The sequence below is a fragment of the Ursus arctos genome, unplaced genomic scaffold (genome assembly GCF_023065955.2).
Source record: "Ursus arctos isolate Adak ecotype North America unplaced genomic scaffold, UrsArc2.0 scaffold_4, whole genome shotgun sequence".
Classification (NCBI taxonomy): Eukaryota; Metazoa; Chordata; class Mammalia; order Carnivora; family Ursidae; genus Ursus; species Ursus arctos.
Window position 1 is genome coordinate 31,299,249 of NW_026623056.1, and position 20,459 is coordinate 31,319,707.

Below are 20,459 nucleotides of genomic sequence, written 5' to 3' on the forward strand. Positions count from 1 at the left end.
AAAAATCGTAAAACTGTATGCTTATAATGGGTGAAATCTATGATATGTAGTATACCTTAATAAAAATCTTAAGTATAGTAGGTCAAACATCATTACAAAGTGTGTTCTTTGATATATAATGAGTAATAGAAATCCTTTTAAAATGTGTTCATATGAATGCTAGTTTTAATTTAAAATTTTTTCCTTTTCTAACAGAAAAAGGGAAATTGAAACAAAACTGGAAGAATTGTTAAACTTCAAATATTTCACTCGAAGTGATTTTATTTTTGAAAAGCGCCCTCCTGGATTATGAAAAAGGACAAAGGAAAATGTTGAGCCATTGTGAGTCATTGTGCTTTAAAACCCCAGGTTTTGAAAGTGCTATTGGATTATGAAAAAAGACAAAGGAAAATGTTGAGTAGTTGAAGTCATTGTGCTTTAAAACCCTAGGTTTCAAATGCTAGCCACTCTCACATTCCCTGTAATCTCTGCTCACCTCTTGATTTAGTTTTGTTGTCAAAGCAAACAAAGTTCCCAGTTATATTTATTTTTAAAAATGCAAAAAAGATATAATTTTTATTTAAGGTTATTTTTTGGATACAAAGATATAGGCATCTTAAAAATCAAAAGCAATTCTGGTCTCAATTCTGTTGAGTAAAATGCCGTGCTTTTTGGGGGTAATTTCATGGAGGACAGAGTTCATTTTAAGTTCAGCTACATCAAGATATGAACTAGACAGGCCCTCCTCCCTCCCCCCCACCCTCGAACACTCTCTCTAATAAATAAAATCTTGAAAAAAAAAAAGGAACCTCAAATTTACATATTTTATTTCTTATAGATGAGATATTAGTTTGTTTACATAAATGTATATTGTATCAGTTATAACATATATTTTACATTCTGATGTGGAAAAGACTGAGGACGGTCTGTGGGGATATTTTTTCTCTTCTCTGTAGATCAATGGCTCTTAAAATATGGTCCTGGATCAGCAGCATCAATATCACATGGGAACTTGTTAAAATGCAAATTATCAGACCCCATTTTTTGGCTATTGAATTAGGAACTTTGGGTATAGAGTCCAGGAATGTTTTAACAAACCATCTAGATATTTCTCACGCATACTAATGTTTGAGAACTGACTAAATATTTATTTTTTTCTGCCTGAATACTTGAAGATATCTTACCTTGAAATTCAATGACCTAATCCACTAATCCAGGGTATTTTAGAATTGAGAGCTTTCTGTCCAAATTTCCTGAATTCCTTTCAGTGTGTAGTCTGGCTGGTCAAGGAAGCAAAGCAAACAAATTAATCACTTGGCTGCTATGACTGAATAACTATACATCTCAGGATAGTTTAAATTTATGCCTATTGTGCCCGTGCGTTTATTACTAGTGCCTCCTTTCACTTTCAAGACTGTCCTAGTTTGGATGATAGATTATATGTTTACCCTATTTACGACCAGTGAGCCCAGTGGTTTGCAAAATATCTATGATCAAGATGTGGTATGGACTCTGTGGAAGCTCTGAGAGAAAATTCAGCATAGAGATCTATAGGGTTTTGGAGGAAAATCATGCCTGTTTTGAATAGAAAGTATCCTCATTTTGAGATATAGCTCTTGGCTTGCTGTTGGGCTGTGGTAGAAACTGAACACCCATTTGACTGTGGAACACCAGTTGCCCCACATGAGTTGAGTGTTTTATCTACCAAGCCATAGAATCAGCCATGTCCAGCAATACCCCTTTATCATGTGGTATATTTGGGACTGGGCTTGAGCAAGTGTAAACTGGATGAGCAGGTCGCTCTTAATCGTGGTGTGCCTATTCCCATTGCACTGCCATCCTGCTCTCATTCTTGGCTTAAGCCACAGGCAATGCTCTCTATGGCCAGAAAAAATCTGAGCCTATTTGGTAGATGGTTTTGCATGACAGTTGGTGATGACTTCTGCGATGCAGCTGCCCCACCAAGTTTGTGGCCCTGCAGTAAAAGGAAAGGTAATTCCACCCACTGGGCAGAGTCCTAATCATGACATTTCATTGCCCATTTTGCCCAAAGGAAAGTTGGCCTATGGAGCAGCTCTATAGTAATACATGGATAGAGACTAATGATTTGGCAGCATAGTCAGGGACATGAACGGAATGATAAGAGAATTGATAACAAGTTGGTCTGGAGAAAAAGGTATGTGGAGGGATCTCTCAGAACGAATTCAGAGTATTAGAATGTTTGTGTCCTATATAAATGTTCACCAAAGGGCCTTTACTCCATAGAGTTTTCTTTACCTAGGTAAACATGATGACCTTCCTATTTCAGCACTAGGGTCCCTATGATCAATTATTTAATTCCAAATATCCCTGTGAGTCAAACCATTATGATTGCCCCGCCAGCTCTTCTGTTTACTTTAGTAAAATCAGCCCAAGTTGTTTTTGATAATTTGGTGCTACTTAGTAGTCTCTGCCACCCTGAGATATCATATTCCTCACTGAAATCATAGAACCCATTTCAATATCAGCAGCCACCTTCATCTCTGACCTACAGAAGACAGCCACTATGGTGTTTTTCAAATACGTTGGTACTACCTTCATTAATGCATTTCTCAATGTTAATGTGACAGCCCTGTCTTCAGGGCTGGGATGGCTGAGTAGGTAATACATGACAGATCCACTCTAATGTTCTTATTTCCCTAAATCTTTTTTTTTTCTTTGAAAGATTCACTCATTTACCTCAGAGAGAGAGACACACACACACAAAAAGAGAGAGAAAGAGGGAGAGAGTGCATGAGGGAGGGGCCAATGAAGAGGGAGAGAAGCTCCAGCAGAGTCCCCACTGCCAGGGAACCTGACACAGAGCTCAATCCCACGACCCTGAGACCACAACCTGAGCTGAAACCAAGAGTCAGATGCCCAACTGACTAAGCCACTCAGGTGCCCCACTCTCTAAATCTTGTTATTCCTTCCTCTACAGTGGATTTCTGGCATCTCAACTCAGCATAAGCCAGAAATGAATTCAATTTTCAGCCTACCAAAAACAAAATGAGAAATAATTAGAACTCTGGATAGCACATTAAATCCAGAGTCTCTGGTAAGTGCACCTATATAATAATTTCAGCCTAACTGAAATTTATTTTCCTCCACCCCTGATGCAGTACCCTCATAATTCAGTTCCATGTATTTTCCGCCATATTTCCATGTATTTTGCTAATAAACATTAGTGCAATTTTGTAACTTTTTTTGCCATGCAGGACTCTTGCTTCTGATTTGACTTGGTAATTCCCCGGGTTTCTTTTTGTGTCTTACATATCTTGTAGGGGGTTGGAGAAGCCTATAGCTGAAACTACCAACAGGTGCAGCCAAAAATGTACTCCATAATGACTGCCTCCCTCACCAAAGAACTGGAAAAAGAGCAGTGTAGCAGTACATGAGACATTTTGACAATACCCACCCTACTCCAGCCGAGTGCCAATGGAAAAACTGTCTCCTCCACTACCTGTGGAACTGAGTGTCCATGGAACTGAGCAGGAAGTTGAACTTTTATTCCTCAGCCAATGACAACTTGAATAAAAAAAAGACAATTAGCAGATATCAGTGGGATGACTCAGATGTTGGAATTATCTGACAAGGACTGTAAAGAAGCAACCATAAAAATGTTTCAGCTAGCAATTATGCTCTTGAGACAAATAAAAAACTAGAAAGTCTTAGCAAAGAAATAAAGCTATGAAGAAAGAACCAAAAAGAAATTGTAAAACTGAAAACTATAATAAATGAAAGAAAACTGAATGGATGTGCTCAATAGTAGATTAGAGATGACAGAGGAAAGAAGATTAATAAAAGAACAGATTAATAGAAGCTATCCAATCTGAATAACAACAAATGAACAGAGCATCAGGGGCCTGTGGCATAATAACAAAATATCCAACATTCATGCCACCAGAGTCCCAAAACACAAGAGAAAGAGAATGAGACTGGAAAACTATTCAAAGAAATATTCAAAGGATGTAATATTTCCAAATTTGGTGAAAGAAATAAACCTACAGATTCAAGAAGGTTAGAAACCACAAAAAGAAGAAACCAAAGGAAAAAAATCCAAGACACAGCACATCAGAATCAAACATCAAAAAAAAAAAAAACCCAGAAATGAATAAAAATCTTAAAAGCAGTTACAGAGAAATTATGCACTGTCTATAATAGAAAAATGGTTCAAATGGCAGCAATTTTTTTGGACGTATTAAACAATTTATTGACTATACAAAGTGATTCTGCCCAGGACAATCCGCATGTCCTGGACAGCGAATATTTATCTGAAACTATGGAGGCCAAAAGGAACTGGCACAACCGTTTCCAAGTGCTGAAAGAGAAGAACTGTTAACCCTATTTCTATATGCAGGAAAAATATACTTCAGGAATAAAAGTAAAATAAAGACATTCTCAAAAGAAGAAAAACTAAGAATATTTGTCACCAGCAGACCTACCAGTAAGAATGGCTAAAGGGAGTTCTCTACACAGAAAAGAAATGATAACAGAATGAGGCTTGAGAATTCAGGAAAGAACAAACAATGGAATGGGCTTTCTGAAGCTCCCTATGGCTTTCTTGTTCCCCAGCTCTCCTTTTAAAATATTTCACTGGTCTCCTGCTGCCTCAACCTATAGTGTGGCCCTAGGCAGCTGCGATGCTGATCTTGACCATATTGCTGCTGGTTGATGTTCTTCTCAGCAACGCCAAGGCATAGAGCTTTTCTGAAGTGCTCCAAGTCAGGTCAGTTTCCTTCTGCAGCTGCTCTTACCACAGAAAAGAAAAAGAATGTCAAAAGCAGTATGCTACCTCCATACTGTTTTCAAGAGTGGCTGTACTAGCTTGCATTCTCATCACTATAAGAGGTTTCCCCTTTCTCTGCATCCTTGCCAACAAGTGTTGTTTCCTGTGTTGTTAATTTTAGCCATTCTGACTGGTGTGAGATGATAGCTCTCTCAAGTTTTGATTTGTATTTTTCTTTTTTTTTTTTTTAAGATTTTATTTATTTACTTGACAGAGAGAGAGACAGCCAGTGAGAGGGGGAACACAAGCAGGGGGAGTGGGAGAGGAAGAAGCAGGTTCTCAGCAGAGGAGCCTGATGTGGGGCTCGATCCCAGAACGCCGGGATCACTCCCTGAGCCAAAGGCAGACGCTCAACGACTGAGCCACCCAGGTGCCCCTGATTTGTATTTTTCTGATGGTGAGTGATGTTGAGTATCTTTTCATGTATCTGTTGGCCATTTGTATGTCTTCTTTGGAGAAATATCTGTTCATGTCTTCTGCCCATTTTTATTGGGATTATTTGTGGTTTTGGGGGGTGTTGAGTTTTATAAATTCTTTATATATTTTGGATACTAACCCTTTATCAGCTATGCCATTTGCAAATATCTTCTCCCATTCCATAGGTTACCGTTTAGTTTTGTTGACTGCTTCCTTTGCCATGCAGAAGCTTTTTATTTTGATGAAGTCCCTATAGTTTATTTTTGCTTTTGTTTCCCTTGCCTCAGGAGACCTATCTAGAAAAAATTGCTATGGCTGATGTCAGAGAAAATACTGCCTGTGCTCTTTTCTAGGGTTTTTATAGTTTTAGGTGCCACATTTAGGTCTTCAATTCATTTTGAACTTATTTTTGTGTATGGTGTGTATTTTGTGTGTTACTAAAGTCATCTAGTTTCATTCTTTTGCATGTTGCTGTCCAGTTTTCCCAACACCATTTGTTGAAAAGACTGTCTTTTTCCCATTGGATTTTCTTTCCTACTTTGTTGAAGATTCGTTGACCATATAATTGTTATTTCTGGATTTTCTATTCTGTTCCATTGATCTACGTATCTATTTTTGTGTCAGTACCATACTGTTTTGATTACTACATCTTTGTAATATAATTTGAAGTCCAAACTCATACTCCTCTTGAACTCTAATATTGGAAAACCCCAGTACTAGTCCTTGAACCTCTCACTTCCTGGGATATCTCATCAAATCTCATGCCTTTAAATACCATTTATATACTGATGACTCTCAAGTTTAGATTTCTAGCTCCCGCTTCTTAACTAAGCTTCAGACCCATGAAACTGCCAGCTCAACATCTCCAATTGGACACCAAAGTAGCATCTGAAGTTCAACATACACAAAACAAAATTCTTAGTTACTTTACAGCCCACACTTACTCTTAACCCTAGTTTTCCTACTCCCCCTAAATTTCACCATCATTCATCCTCATTCCTCAAGACCCCAAAGCTAAGAGTCAACATTGATTTCTTTCTTTTAAACTGTATATACAAACCATACTCAAATCATGTCAGTCCTACCTAAAGTTAAATTCCACGTCAAACCATTTCTTCCTACTTCCACTCCTACTTACCTTGTCCAAGTAACAATTGCTTTTTGCCTGGACAATTACAAAAGTGTTCTAATTGGAATCCTTGCTTCCACTCCTTCCTACATACAGACAGCAGCCAGAGTTACCCTAAATATAGAATCAGATTATGTCATTCCCATGTTCTAAACCTCCAATGGTTTCACATCTCACTTAGAATAACATCAAAATGTCTTACCGTGGTTACAAAGCCCACATCATCTGGTCCCTAGCTTCTGCTAACTGCATCCTTTACCGCTTTACACCTTATTGCAGCCCTGTAATACTGTCCTTCTTGTTCTTCCTTAATATTACCCCACCTTCCTCAAGGCCTCTGTACTTTCTAGGATCTTGATATTCAGTGAAAATAAGTAAGGTAACCCACACAGGTATAGTAGATTATTCATTTTCATTTTTCCAATAACTAATTTGGTGAATGGTACTTGATGGAACTCAAAGATATATTTGGATAAGTAATAACTTTCTTAAAACCTGGAGATTTTAGCCAGCCTTCTGGTTGGGATCTAAGCCTATATTATGGTATAGTTGCCAAAACATCTAATGTTACCTAAGGCTGTATTTATAGAAGTATATTGTTTAGAGAAAGGCAGGTCTTAGTTCTTCTAGTCAGACTACTTCTGGAAGTGTATTTGGCTCTAGGTATCACATATTAAGAGGGATTCTGAGCCAGTTACATTTTTAAAATTTTTTATTTAAATTCAATTTAGTTAACGTGTATTGTATTATTAGTTTCAGGGGTAGAATTTGGTGATTCATCAGTTGCATATAACACCCAGTGCTCATTACATCAAGTGCCCTCCTTAATGCCCATCACCCAATTACCCCATCCCTCCCCCATCTCCCCTCCAGCAACCCTCAGTTTGTTTCCTAGAGTTAAAAGTCTTTTATGGTTTGCCTCCCTCTCTATTTTCATCTTATTTTATTTTTCCTTCCTTTCCCCTATGTTCATCTGTTTTGTTTCTTAAATTCCACATATGAGTGAAATCATATGGTATTTGTCTTTCTCTGACTGACTTATTTTGCTTAGCATGATACCCCCAGTTCCATCCATGTTGTTGCAAATGGCAAGATTTCATTCTTTTTGATGGCTGTGTAATATTCCATTGTATGTATATACCACATCTTCTTTATCCATTCATCTGTCAATGGACATCTGGGCTCTTTCCATAGTTTGGCTATTGTGGACATTGCTGCTATAAACATTGGGGTGCAGGTGCCCCTTCAAATCACTGTATCCTTTGGATAAATATCTAGTAGTGCAATTGCTGGGTGGTAGGATATTTAACTTTTTGAGGAACCTCCATACCATTTTCCTGAGTGGCTAATATAGTTTTCAGAAGAGGTAAAACAGTGTTAGAAGGTGCTCTGTGAAGGCCCATTAAATGAACTGAGAATCTTAAACTTGGTTTATATCCACTTGATGACTGAGGAGACATAAAAGCTCTCCCCAAATAGCAAAAAGTCGGCCACATGAGAGGGGGTTATGCTTATTCTTGTTAGCTATGAAGGAGAGAACCAAGGGTAGGAGGTTTCAGAGAGGAAGATTTTAGTTCAGAATAGGAAAGAACTGCCTACCACAGTTTTTCCCAAACCAATGTTCTGCAGAATACTATGCCATTTTAGGCTAAACAAAGTGTCTTGTGTCTTTACTGCAGGATTTCTCAGAATCTTTACTATGGAAGAGGATATAATATGCCTCATTCCAAAAACTTATTTGTGCATAGAAACTTTTATTCACAGAGCACTATCAACTTCTCTGGAAACAATACCTCATAGAACAGATTGAGTTAAGGCTGCTCAAAAATAAATAGAATATCTTCTGAAGAAGTAGGGTCAGGTTCACAGCAAGATATCTGGAAAAAACTGAATGGTGTTGTTGTCACTTCAGTATTTCTAAAACCATGGTCACTAAAACTAAAGTATGTAACACTTGGGAAATTGGAGCAACTTATCTTATTTGTTACATTTAGTATGTGAGAGTCAACACAGTTCTAGATGAAATAATAGAGCAAAACCAATGGAAATGAGGCTCTTGGGATAGTGGCTCTGAATTTTTTTCCCTAGAAATACACAGTAGTATAATGATATCCCCATGTCTGTCCACTGGCTCATTCACTGCATGCAAGGTAATGTTTTTCACCTTTTTCATTACCACAGAAACAAAAAAACCCTCATGTACCACTCTTGTCCTCCCCTACAGATTTTGGTGGGATATTTACATGGGACCAAGCCCCTCCACCGAGCATCATTATTTTGTAAGTTTAAACCTAGAATGTGATCATAACTTTTTTTAGTAAACAGGGAATTCCCAGGCCTAAGTGGAGAAATAGCATTTAAAAATTACGGGACTAATGAATGGATAAAGATTATATATATATATATATATATATATATATATATATATATATATAATATTCAGCCACAAAAAAGAACAAAAACTTGCCATTTGCAACAGCATGCATGGAGCTAGAGTGTATTATGCTAAGTGAAATAAGTCAGTCAGAGAAAGACAAGATATAAGATTTGACTCATATGTGGAACTTGAGAAACAAAACAAATGAACGTGGTGGGGGGGGGGAAGAGAGGCAATCCATGAATCATACTCTTAACTACAGAGAACAAACGGATGGTTACCAGAGGGGAAGTAGGCAGGAGGATAGGTTAAATAGGTGATAGGGTGTAGGAGTGCACTTGTTGTGATGAGCCTGGGTGTTGTATGTAAGTGATGAATCACTAAATTCTACATCTGAAACTAATATTACACTGTATATTAATTAACTGGAAGTAAAATAAGAACTTGGAAAAAGAAATTAAAGTTATGGTAAAAGTAAAATAGGAAAAACTTATCAAAACAGACCCACTGCTTTGAGGCTGAAGAGTATAATAATAAAAAAAGGAAGTTGGATTCATAAAAATACTGTTGTTATTAAATATCTGTTACAATAAGCAAGAAATGATGTAATAATAAGAAAAAGCTAGCCCAACAACACTGAAAATGCATGGTTGGAAAATTATAATTAGTATCCATACAACTGTCCACAGGAAGGCATAATTCAGCTGAAACATTGTAGTCCCTAAGAAGAATGTGCATTAAAGAAGACTCAACAGAATTTCTACAATTTATACCTGTTCTTGTTTTCCAGAATCATGCTTACCATATTTAATTTGATTTCCAAAGATCTATCGGTTTGACAAAAGGGGTGTTTGGGTTAGTAGATAAAATACTGTAATTATCAGAAAGATATATTTCTTCTGTATGTTAATAAAATGTCATTTGTTTCCTACAACATGTACTGAAAAATTTACTAGACAGGCCAGGCCCTGAACCAGATCGCACCATAAATACCAATTCTTGAGGTCCTAGTGAATAGTACAATTATGTTGCTTATAAAGAAACTTGAAATACCATTTCTGTTATTCTGCAATTTTGCCCCCGAATCAACCCCTCAAAAAATGGAGTCATCAGTTCTAAATGGCAAGTAAAGGGATTCCCACATAACTTTGCATAACCCCAGAGACTAATTTCAATTATACACTTGTGTTTTTAATGGCCATTTAGAAATGCTAGGCCTGCTTCAGAAATACTACACAATGTTTACAGAGTTTAGTAATTGATGGGAAGATATAGAGTCTCCGGGGACTTTAATGTACTGGAATATCCAGTCCTAGAACCGCCTCTATCATGAGAGAAGAGTGGAGCAGATCAGCTCAGATACGATGCTACTTCTCTTCCCTAGCCAAGTAGGAGAAAAAAAAAATGCCTTAGAATGGGTGATGGCCAAGACCAAAGCCAGGATTTTGGGTCTGGGAAGAATCCGGGGAGCCATTAGAGCTTTGTCTTCTTGGTCTCCAGGTTGATCACGTTCCCTTGGGTATGGGGAATCTTCTTATCTGCTGGCTCCTGTAAATCCTCTGGCTTTATAGGAACATAGTAATAGCCCATGATGGAGAAAATAAGGCAGACCACCAGCAGGAGACAGGAAAACAAAATGAATTCAGCCCACTGCAGGAAGAAATAAATATAAGAGAAGAAGATGGAAAAACTTGAAAACTAAATGGATCTTTATAGGATGAGGACCAGGGAGCAGACTGACTCAGGGTCCCCAATGTAGGCAGAGGTTTGTTAAAAGAAGAGTGGCTTCACTGGCCTCTCCTCATATGGGCCTATGGTGGTCATTATTGCCACTCATATATCTATTTTCCTGGCAATGTCTGTTTATATCTAACCCATCTTACACAGAGCACTGAGTGGGGAATGTGGGAGGCAAAGGGTTGGGGGAAGAGGGAGGAAAGGAACTTGGAGGGGAAATCTTGGGTAGACACAAACTCTTGCCTCTATCAGATCCATACCTGCACCAGGCCACTGAACTGTGCCACAACAAGCACGATGATATTCCCAACTGCGACGGTCAACAACCAGGCTGCCTGGAGTACAGATTTCATGCTAGAGGGAGCCTAAAGAGGACACAGGTTTGTGAGTAAACAAACTCCCTAACACCACCCTATGACCCAAGCATCTATCCAGAAAACTTCTCCTACAAAAGTTTCCAAATTTGAACTCCTCCCCCTCAACTTCAGTTATCATGTTGATTCAGGGGGTGATAACAATGTTAACAGTAATAATAAGATGGACCTCTTAATTGAATATTTTAATTCATGATATCATATAATCTTCTTTATACCCTAGGAGATAAATTCTATCAGTATTCTTACTATACACATAAAGAAAAAAAGCATTAGAGAGATAATTAACTTGCTCAAGTTTACACGATAAGTTGTACAATCAAAATTTGAACATGGGCAATTTGACTCTACAGTCCTTATTCTTAAAGTACCCTTTCCTAGACCCCAAACAGCATCAGTTACTATGCTGCACTGCCATTATCCTGGGAGTCAAGATGACTCTCTGTTCAGGGTCATATATAAGAAATTTAAGGGCAGAAAATATAGAGGTCTTGGCCAGGATCACATACCTATTTAATGCAGTGCTAGAATTAAAACTCGTCCTTCTCGAAGCAATATATCCACCTCCACTTTTCACTTGCAAAAACCTACCTGAGAATAAGAAAACTCAAGTCCTGTGACAGAGAACATGACCTCCCCAGCTGTAACCAGGGCATATTGTGGTAGCTGCCATGCAATGGATAGTTTGTTGGCGGGAATGTCTTCCATCTTCCAGGCCTGAGGATTCTGATTGGTGCTCTTAGTGAGGAAAAGAAGAGATGGGCTTATCAGCAGTCTCAAGTAAATATTTCTGACCTACAGCATTCTATGATCTTACACCCATTCCCTCTTTGTATTTTCATCCTTCAAGAGATTGAGCAAATTCTATACAATTTCAGTTTTTGAAATTCCTTTTGGTAACACTGCACTCATTTGCCTGGCTTCAGTCTATCAGATACCATTATTGACAGAGTCTTTAAATGGCAGAATATTTTGATATTGTAGTTTGGATTTCCACAATTTGATCTATAGGTATTTTGATCCTGGCCAACATTTTAAATATAAAATGGCAGCTGAATTATACAAACACAATGAATTTTCAGAAAGCATATTCTTGAGAAAAGTTTAATTCCTTGTCCAGTTTTCTATGTAAGTACAATTAAACTGTTTTTAACATTTTCCATTAAAATTTTTATTTTACTAAAATTACTTTTATCAAAATGAATTATTTTCTTGGTAAACCTTACATTAAAGATTTTGTTAATCAATTTTGAAAAATCTATATCAAATACCACCTGCCATTTTAAATTCTACGTATTGACCATTATTTTTGAACTAAAATCTTACACATCTGAGTTATGTCAAAAAGGCAACTTTTCTGTAGAATTTTAGTCAAAAAGAACTTTTTCAGGGTCAATTTTTTTTGTTACTAATCTTATCAAATATACACGATTCTCTAATCTTTATTTCTTTGTCTAGAAGTACTTTTACTATGCAGGTTTTAAACTATGGTTGGTTTTATTTTACATATGCTTTGTCTACTAATACTTGTTATAAATAGGGTATAAATTCTAAAATTATATGTATTTCTTGGAGTGAAGCCATACCACAGTAGTGGGTATAATAACTAAAATATAATGTGACTAAAGTGGTAGTTAAAACATCAAGATCAAAAGTCCCTGAAATCAAAAGGTTCTGGTATTCAAATGTCTTTGATTCTCTGAGTCAAAGGGCCATTAGGTTCAAAATAAGCAGGTAAATTTTGTTTCAGTTGGTATTGTGAACGACATGGGCCCATGTTTGCGTTTTCTTAGGCTAAGGGAAGACCATGACGTGAGCTTCTTAATCAAGGTCTCATACTCAAATACCCATGGGCAGATAATTAAGTAAATGAGGCAGGCTGAATGGGAATGGTGGAGGCTGTGGTAAAGTGGATAGCACAGGCCCCATCTGTAGTGTAGAGCCACTAGAGCACCAGCCAACTGACATGGTAATGTCTGTTATTAAATCTTCTGATTTTGTTTTTAAGAAATGTTAAGAATCCACCTTCTTAGGTGAAGTCTCCTGAATTTTAAGTATGGTCAATTACTAATGATTATTATTACTTTTCTCAGTAGTATGCAGGCCAAACAAAACAGGATTATGGAAAAAACTGGGCCCTTGGGCTCTAATTTATGATCTCTTCTCTAAACGCTTATTAGATTCTGGCATTCAGAAACAATATATAGGACTTCTGAGTAGCATATAAAAGACAGAACAAATGAAAAATGGAATAACACCAGGAATACAAGTGTTATGGGTTGAATTGTTTCCCCTTAAAACTTGTATGTTGAAGTCCTAACCCTACCTGAGTCCTAACTGAGAATGCAAACTTATTTGGATATAGAGTTGTTGTTGCAGATATAAGTTGTGTTAAAATGGGGGCATTAGGGTGGGCTCTAATCCCATATAACTTGTATCTTGGTAAAAAAAGAAGAAAATTGGACACAGACAAGCATACAAGAAGAATTCCATATGAAGATGAAGGCAGAGAATGTGTTGATTCTTCTACACATCAAGGAATACCAAATGTTGCCAGAAAACCACTAGAAGCTAAGGGCAAAGCATGGAAAATATTCTTCATAGCCCTTGGAAGGACCAACACCTTGATCTTGGACTCCTAGCTTTCGTGACTGTAAAACAATAAACTTCTGTTTTTAAGCCACTCCACTTGTGGTACCTTGTTACAGCAGCTCTGGAAAACTACCGCTAGGTTGTTTTATCATCTGAACATTAATTAAAGTAATATACCATATCAATAGAATAAAGGACAAAAACCACATAAGTATCCAATAGACATAGAAAAAGCATTTAACAAAATTCAATCCCCCTTCATGGTGAAAAACAAACAAACAAAAAACTCAACAAACTAGGAATAGAAGGGAACTTAACCTACTAAATGATGTCTGTGGGCATTAAGGAGGGAATGTGATGTAATGAGCAGTGGGTATCATATGCAATTGATGAATAATTGAACTCTACATTTGAAACTAATGATGCACTATACGTTAATTAATTGAATTTAAATAAAATAAGAAAAAATAAATGACATCTATGAAAAACCCACAGCTAACATATTTAATGATAAAAGACTGAATGAATGCTCCCACCCCCCCCCCCAGAAAAATGTGTGCTCTCACTACTTCTATTCAACATTGTATTAGAGGTTCAAGTCTCGGCAATTAGTCAAGAAAAAGAGATAAAAGGCATCTATATTGAAAAGGAAGAAGTAAAGCTATCTCTATATAGATGGCATGGTCTTGTATGTAGAGAGTCCTAAGGGATCCGCTAAAAAATCTATTAGAACTAATAAGTGAATTCAGTAAGGTTACACGATATAAGATCAACATACAAAATCAATTGGTTTTTCTACACACTTGCAATGAACGATCTGAAATTGAAATTAGAAATTAGATTAGAAATTAGAAAAATGATTCCATTCCTGGGTGGCTCAGTTGGTTAAGGGTCCAACGTCCAGATTTCGGCTCAGGTCATAATCTCAGACTTGTGAGATCCAGCCCAAAGTCCAGCTCCGCACTGGGCTGGGCGTGGAGCCTGTTTAAGATTCTTTCTCTCTCTCTTTCTCCCCCTGCCCCTCCCCACCAATCTTGAAAATGAAGACTAAAGTTGATTTCAAAATTTTCTACAAAGTAACAACAATCAAGACGGTGTGGTATTGGCAGAAGAACAGACATATAGATCAATGAAATAGAATTGAGAATCTAGAAATAAGCCCTCACGTTTATGGTCGACTGATTTTTGACAAGAGTACCAGGGCCATTTAATGGGAGAAGAACAGTCTTTTCAACAAATTGTGCTGGGACAACTGAATATTCACATATAAAAGAATAAAGTTAACCCTCTAATTCACACCATATGCAAAAATTAACTCAAAATGCATTAAAGACCTAAATATAAGAGCTAAAACTATAAAGCTCTTAGAAGAAAACATAGGCATAAATCCTCATGACTTTGGATTAGGAATTAGATATGACCTCAAAAGCACAAGCAACCAAAGAAAAATAGATAAACTGAACATCATAAAAATTAAAAACATTTGTGCTTCAGTGGACAACATCAAGAAAGCTAAAAAAAAATAACCTATTGAATGGGGAAATAGTTTTAAATCATATATTTGATAACAGACATATATAAAATATGAAAAGAATGCTTACAACTCAATGATAAAGAACCCAATTAAAAATTTGGCAAAGTATCTGAATAGACATTTCTCCAAAGCAGGTATGCAAATGGCCAATAAGCACATGAAAAGATGCTCAACATCAGTAGCCATTACAAAAATACATATCAAAACTACAATGAGCTACCATTTCACACCTACAAAGATGGTTATAAAACAAAACAAAACAGAAAAACAAGTATTGGTGAAGATGTGGAAAAATTGCAACCCTCGTACACTATTGGTGAGAATGTAAAAATGGAATTCATTTTGGAAAAGTTCCTAGTGGTTCCTCAAATGTTTAAACATAGTACTACCATGTGACCCGGCAATTCCATTCCTAGATATATACCCAAGAGAGGTGAAAATATATGGCCACACAAAAAGTTGTACATGATGTTATAACAACATTATTTATAACAGTGAAAAGTTAGAAACAACCCAAATGTCCATTAACTGATGAATCGACAAATAAAATGTATTACATCTATACAATGGAATATTATTTGGTAGTAACAAGAAATGAAGCACTGATACCTGCCTCAACATGAATGAACCTTGAAAAATATGCCAGATGAAAGAATCCAGACACAAAGGGCCACATTAGATCATTCTATATTTCTATTATATGCCTGCTGTTGATGTTATCTCTTTTAACATCCCTTCTAGAGACCTTAGTAGGCTTTCTAAAGTCATGATAGAACCTATCACTTTACACTAGAAATAAGTATGTGATTGCAAGATAAATTCAGATTCAGACATAGATATATAGATATAAATATAGATACAGTTCTATGGAAGGAGAGAGTAGGGGTGGCCATGAGCTACTTACATTAATAATAACAAACAGATAAACTGTACCAGGGTCTAGTAGACCCATATTCAGTGAAAAGTCCTTATCTTCTGTCCTACAATGTACCACAGGGTATCTGGAACAGGACAATTTTAGTTAGAATAAACATCACAGCCTAAAAAGCACTCCCACCTCCAGGGGAAAGACTGATCTCATCTCTCTACTCAGGGGGAGTCAAGCAGCAAAGGCACGATTTCTCTTTGAAGAGGAGTCTCTAGGAGTGAACTATTTTTATGCCGGGTTTTTCTGCCACTGATCTGAGCTCTTCATTGCCTATCAGGTAGTTTTTTAAACCTTACACCTAAATAAAGAAGGCACAAATCATCTTCTTTTGTGGATTTCAGGCCCTAAGTCTTCTCATTTAATTCTTATGAATTTTTCTCCTCCAAGTCTTATGAATTAGTGGAACAGTGTAGAACAGTGAACCTGAGTATACTCAAAATTAGCTGAGATATACCTAATCTCCCCACCTATACGCAAAGAAAACATTAAAAAAAAACCCCAGTTGTTGATAAAAGTAAAATGTCCACAAGGGTAATGCTCTTACTCTCCACTTTGTACAGTTGTATAAGCAGACACACCATAGTCTTCACCAACAATGAGGAAGGTATCTTTACCCAGGGAGATGTTGACCTCTTTATGTAAAGTATTAACAAACCTAAGGGTAGAGACATTGTTACACATCAGACAAACCTTATACCTGCTTACCACTATATCCCCAGTGCCTAGAACAGTTTTTGGCACACAAGAGTTCCATGTTATACATTGTTAAGTGGATGAATAAATGAACTCACATGTAAGAAATAATCACTAGTCTTAGTCATCCTTAACTTTATCTTTCCTGAGGTATTAGTTTTCCATCTGCCACACCCTCACATCATCTCTAGCTGGGATGGACACTATCATGATCACCCATAGCGTTCTGATTTTCCTCACTAATCCAGCTGAGATGCCTCCAATTTCTTTCCCTTTTACAGCAGTGGGATTCATCAGTCAAGACTCCACTAAGAAAAATAATTATGTATATATATAAATATATATACTAGTATTTACATAAAACTGATACTGTGTCCTCTTATAAATGAAGTCTGATTTGACTTCTACAAAACTCAGACTCCCAGCCCTTAGTAGGTTGACTTATCATTTTGGAATCTGCAGATAATCCTGGACCCTTCCAGAATGATCGTTTTAGTCTCTGAACCTGGGTTCCTAAACTGTTTCCTCAGTATGGGTTTTGATAGCTTTTGTACTAATCTCTGGCCCAAAAGAGAAGAAGGGCAGTTTCCTCTAGAACACCTATGTTGATTCCTGCACTCTAGATAACGCTGCACTGATCTAGAAATTTCCTTTTACCCCTTCTGGAGGTTCTTATGGTTCCTATGGCTCTCTCAACCAAGAAAGTCCTAGCCTCACTGTTGTCTTAGTTATTTTGAGCTGTTTACTTTTTCTAAAACATATTCAAAAGCAAATTATTTTGACTGTTCCACCCTTCAGCAAAGTTCAGACATTTCATTAGAAGTTCTCCTCTAAAGTGCAGTCTCAACAGCAACTACCTAATCTTGATGACCATAGGCATGTGCCTCTACCTCATGCCTGATCTCCTGCTACAGAGAGCAGGTGACCTCTTGGGTGCTCCATCTCTGTCACTTTCTTTGGCCGTCTAACATGACTTTCAGCCTTATCTGGATTCAAAACCAAGTCTTTTGACTCCAAAGGTGTTACCTTTACTACACCATGGTGCCTCTCCAGGTTTATAATAGAACTATACTTTAAAAATACAGTAACAATAAGAGATATTCAACTACCAACCATGAAGGGAGGATTATTTGCTCCCTTCTAAGTTTTTCGCTGATGATCACAGAGAGGAAAGTACTCAATTATTTTCCTGAGAGCAAAATAAGTGGATAAAATTCAACAGGAAGGATGTATGCATCAGAGCACAGGGGGCATATACAGATACATGGTCATCTTTTAATACCACATGGGAAAGCAAGTCTATCTGCCTTTCATTGTTCTGGAAATTGCCTCTGACACCAATGCCCTTGATATTACAGGAGAGAGAATCCATGTAAAAGACGAATAGAACATGAGGCTGTTTTATCTGAAGCCCCACAGATCAGAAGAGACCAAGATTCAAAACAGAGGGGCCTTGGGTCTCCTTGACAACCAGACCTTACAGCTGTCATCCCATTGGTTGTTTTGTTTTCTTCATCTTTCACCTATAATGAAGGAAAGTAAAAATCAGTTACTGCTGATGACAGGGAACTGATAATCAGAAAATCTGATCATCAGGCATATCTTTGGTAAGGTATTAATGACCTGGTCAAAATACACTCAGGTAACAATTTGGAACCAAGTTACTCCCCAACTTACCATCATGCTGGAAATGTTTTTTCCATCTTCTAGAATGATCAGACTGTACCAGTTCTTCTCCTCCATAGAATGCTTAGTGTAGACAGACAGATTGTGATATTTGAGGTAGAAGTGGAAATCCTGTCTTTTTGTCTTTAGATGGAGCTGGGCATAGTGTGGCATCTTCTGTGGAATGAAGAAACCGTCACACTCACCTTCTACCCTAACATAGACATCGCTGTCTCATACCATCCCATGGTGGGTGAGCTCATCAGATATTTTCAACTTTGCCTTTTACCCTAGTAATTCTATTTTTAGGATATGCCATAAGAGAGTAATTAGAGGTATGCATAAGGATTTACGAGTAAGGATGTTCTTTATAGGATTATGCATATTAATAATAAAAACTTGGGTGCCTGTGTGGCTCAGTTGGTTAAGCATCTACTTTCGGCTCAGGTCATGATCCCAGGGTCCTGGGGTTGAGTCCCGCATTGGGCTCCCTGCTCAGTGGGGAGTCTGCTTCTCCTTCTGCTCCTCCCCACTGCTCATGCATTCGCTCGCTCTCTCTCTCTCAAAAACAAATAAATAAAATTTTTAAAAAATAATAAAAACTTAAATACCTATAAGGAAATACTTCAATAAACTACGATATATCCATAAAATAGAATATCATGTGTCCATTAAAATCACATTCTCAAATTATCTAAGGACACAGAAGGATGCTTATGATGTGATTAATGTCAAGAAAAAACCAAAGTTCAATACAGCACATAGAGTTTGACTACATTTTAGAAATTAGTTTATTCATGTATACAAACATGCTGATTGACCGTCTCTGGGTGACGGAATTATAGGTGGTTTTTATGTCTTTCTATATCTTCTCCAATTTTCAACAATAGATGTATATTACTTTTATTATTAAAAAATAATATTTTAAAATAAATATTTCAGGGGCACCTGGGTGGCACAATCAGTTAAGCATTGACTCTTGGTTTCAGCTCAGGTTGTGATCTCAAGGTTGTGAGATCAAGCCCTGCATCAGGGTCTGCACTTGGCATGGAGTCTGCTTGAGATTCTCTCTCCCTCTCCCTCAGCCCCTCCCACTCGTGCTCTCTCTCTCCAAAATAAATAAATAAATCTTTTAAAAAAATACATATTTCAGAATATGTACACTAATAGTGGTGAAAATATGCAAGCCAAATCCTTCCAGAGGATGTGATATTAGGAGGCAGTTTGAAATAACAATGCAAATTACAACCTACTGAGACCTTACAATGTCCCTAACACTATGCTAAGTGCTTTACATCTAATACTTATTCTTACAACAGCTCATGGCATAAAAATTATTGCCATTTTACAGATGCTGAAACTGAGGTTTAGTGATAAAATAACTTGTTTAGGGTCTTAGGGCTAGGGAATGGCAGAACCAGAAACTGACTGGGGACAGTTTGACTCTACAAGCACATGCTTCTAGCCACGGTATCATGCTGTCACCTTGTTGTGTACCGAATGTGTTTCTAATTTATTCAAGTCCATATCTCACCTGAAAGGATCTGATGGACTCTTCCAACAGAGTGTTGTTTTCATCTCCCAGTACTGTCACCTTCACGTCATCATCTGCCAGATTCAAGGTTTGCAGGAAAATTTCTTGGGGACCAGGCTGTGGTGGGATCATTCTCTTAGGACAGAGAACACAAGTCAGAATTACCAACAACCCTTCTGATACAGTGAGAACACATATCTCAGTCCTACCTCTGACATCCTAGTCCATCTAATCAAGAGGATACAGTTTTCTCCCTCTGAAAGGCATTTGGCTTAGAAAACTCTGATGGCGGTTTGGAGGAGGAAACACCAGCTCAGTACAGCAAGCACGGATGCTACATGACAAACTCCATGCTTTTTGACTCAGCAGTGACTTCATAAATCATTCCCTAATAATGGCTATTCGATCTGCCAAATATTCAAAACCTGTCTTCCCAGAGAGATGATGAGATAGCTTGGATATTAGTGTTTGAGAATTCCTTGACAATATACTCTGAATCACCCTGGTGGGAGGTGGGCCTCATTTTGTATTGCTCTGCTACCCCTGTGTCCACTCATTTACCACAGATAGCTATGATGCATCTTCTTTAAAATGGGTTCTGGGCTAAGTCCCAGGCAATCAGGATTGAACAAGTCAGAAGAGTGAACAAAGATATGGTCTTGCCCTCATGGAGCTTAAGATTTATTGAACTCA

At 37.4% G+C, this 20,459-nt stretch overlaps 1 protein-coding gene and 1 long non-coding RNA gene across 2 annotated transcripts in view; one reads left to right on the top strand and one right to left on the bottom strand.

The window, feature by feature from the left end:
- The first annotated feature begins 203 nt into the window (after positions 1 to 203).
- On the top strand, positions 204 to 3,719 carry LOC130542630 (uncharacterized). Its single transcript, XR_008957300.1, has 2 exons — positions 204 to 321; positions 3,282 to 3,719. It is a non-coding gene; the product is annotated as an uncharacterized LOC130542630 (long non-coding RNA).
- Positions 3,720 to 9,264: 5,545 nt separating this feature from the next.
- Positions 9,265 to 20,459, bottom strand: part of SLC15A2 (solute carrier family 15 member 2) — a 31,634-nt gene continuing 20,439 nt past the window's right edge. Inside the window, exons 15-22 of the mRNA XM_048215001.2 lie at positions 19,767 to 19,901; positions 18,245 to 18,409; positions 18,044 to 18,090; positions 16,419 to 16,529; positions 15,851 to 15,947; positions 11,412 to 11,558; positions 10,707 to 10,811; positions 9,265 to 10,359 (exon numbers count right to left, since the gene is read on the bottom strand). Coding sequence (XP_048070958.1) covers positions 10,183 to 10,359; positions 10,707 to 10,811; positions 11,412 to 11,558; positions 15,851 to 15,947; positions 16,419 to 16,529; positions 18,044 to 18,090; positions 18,245 to 18,409; positions 19,767 to 19,901 — 984 coding nt within the window. The 3' untranslated portion in view covers positions 9,265 to 10,182. The remainder of the gene's footprint in view (positions 10,360 to 10,706; positions 10,812 to 11,411; positions 11,559 to 15,850; positions 15,948 to 16,418; positions 16,530 to 18,043; positions 18,091 to 18,244; positions 18,410 to 19,766; positions 19,902 to 20,459) is intronic.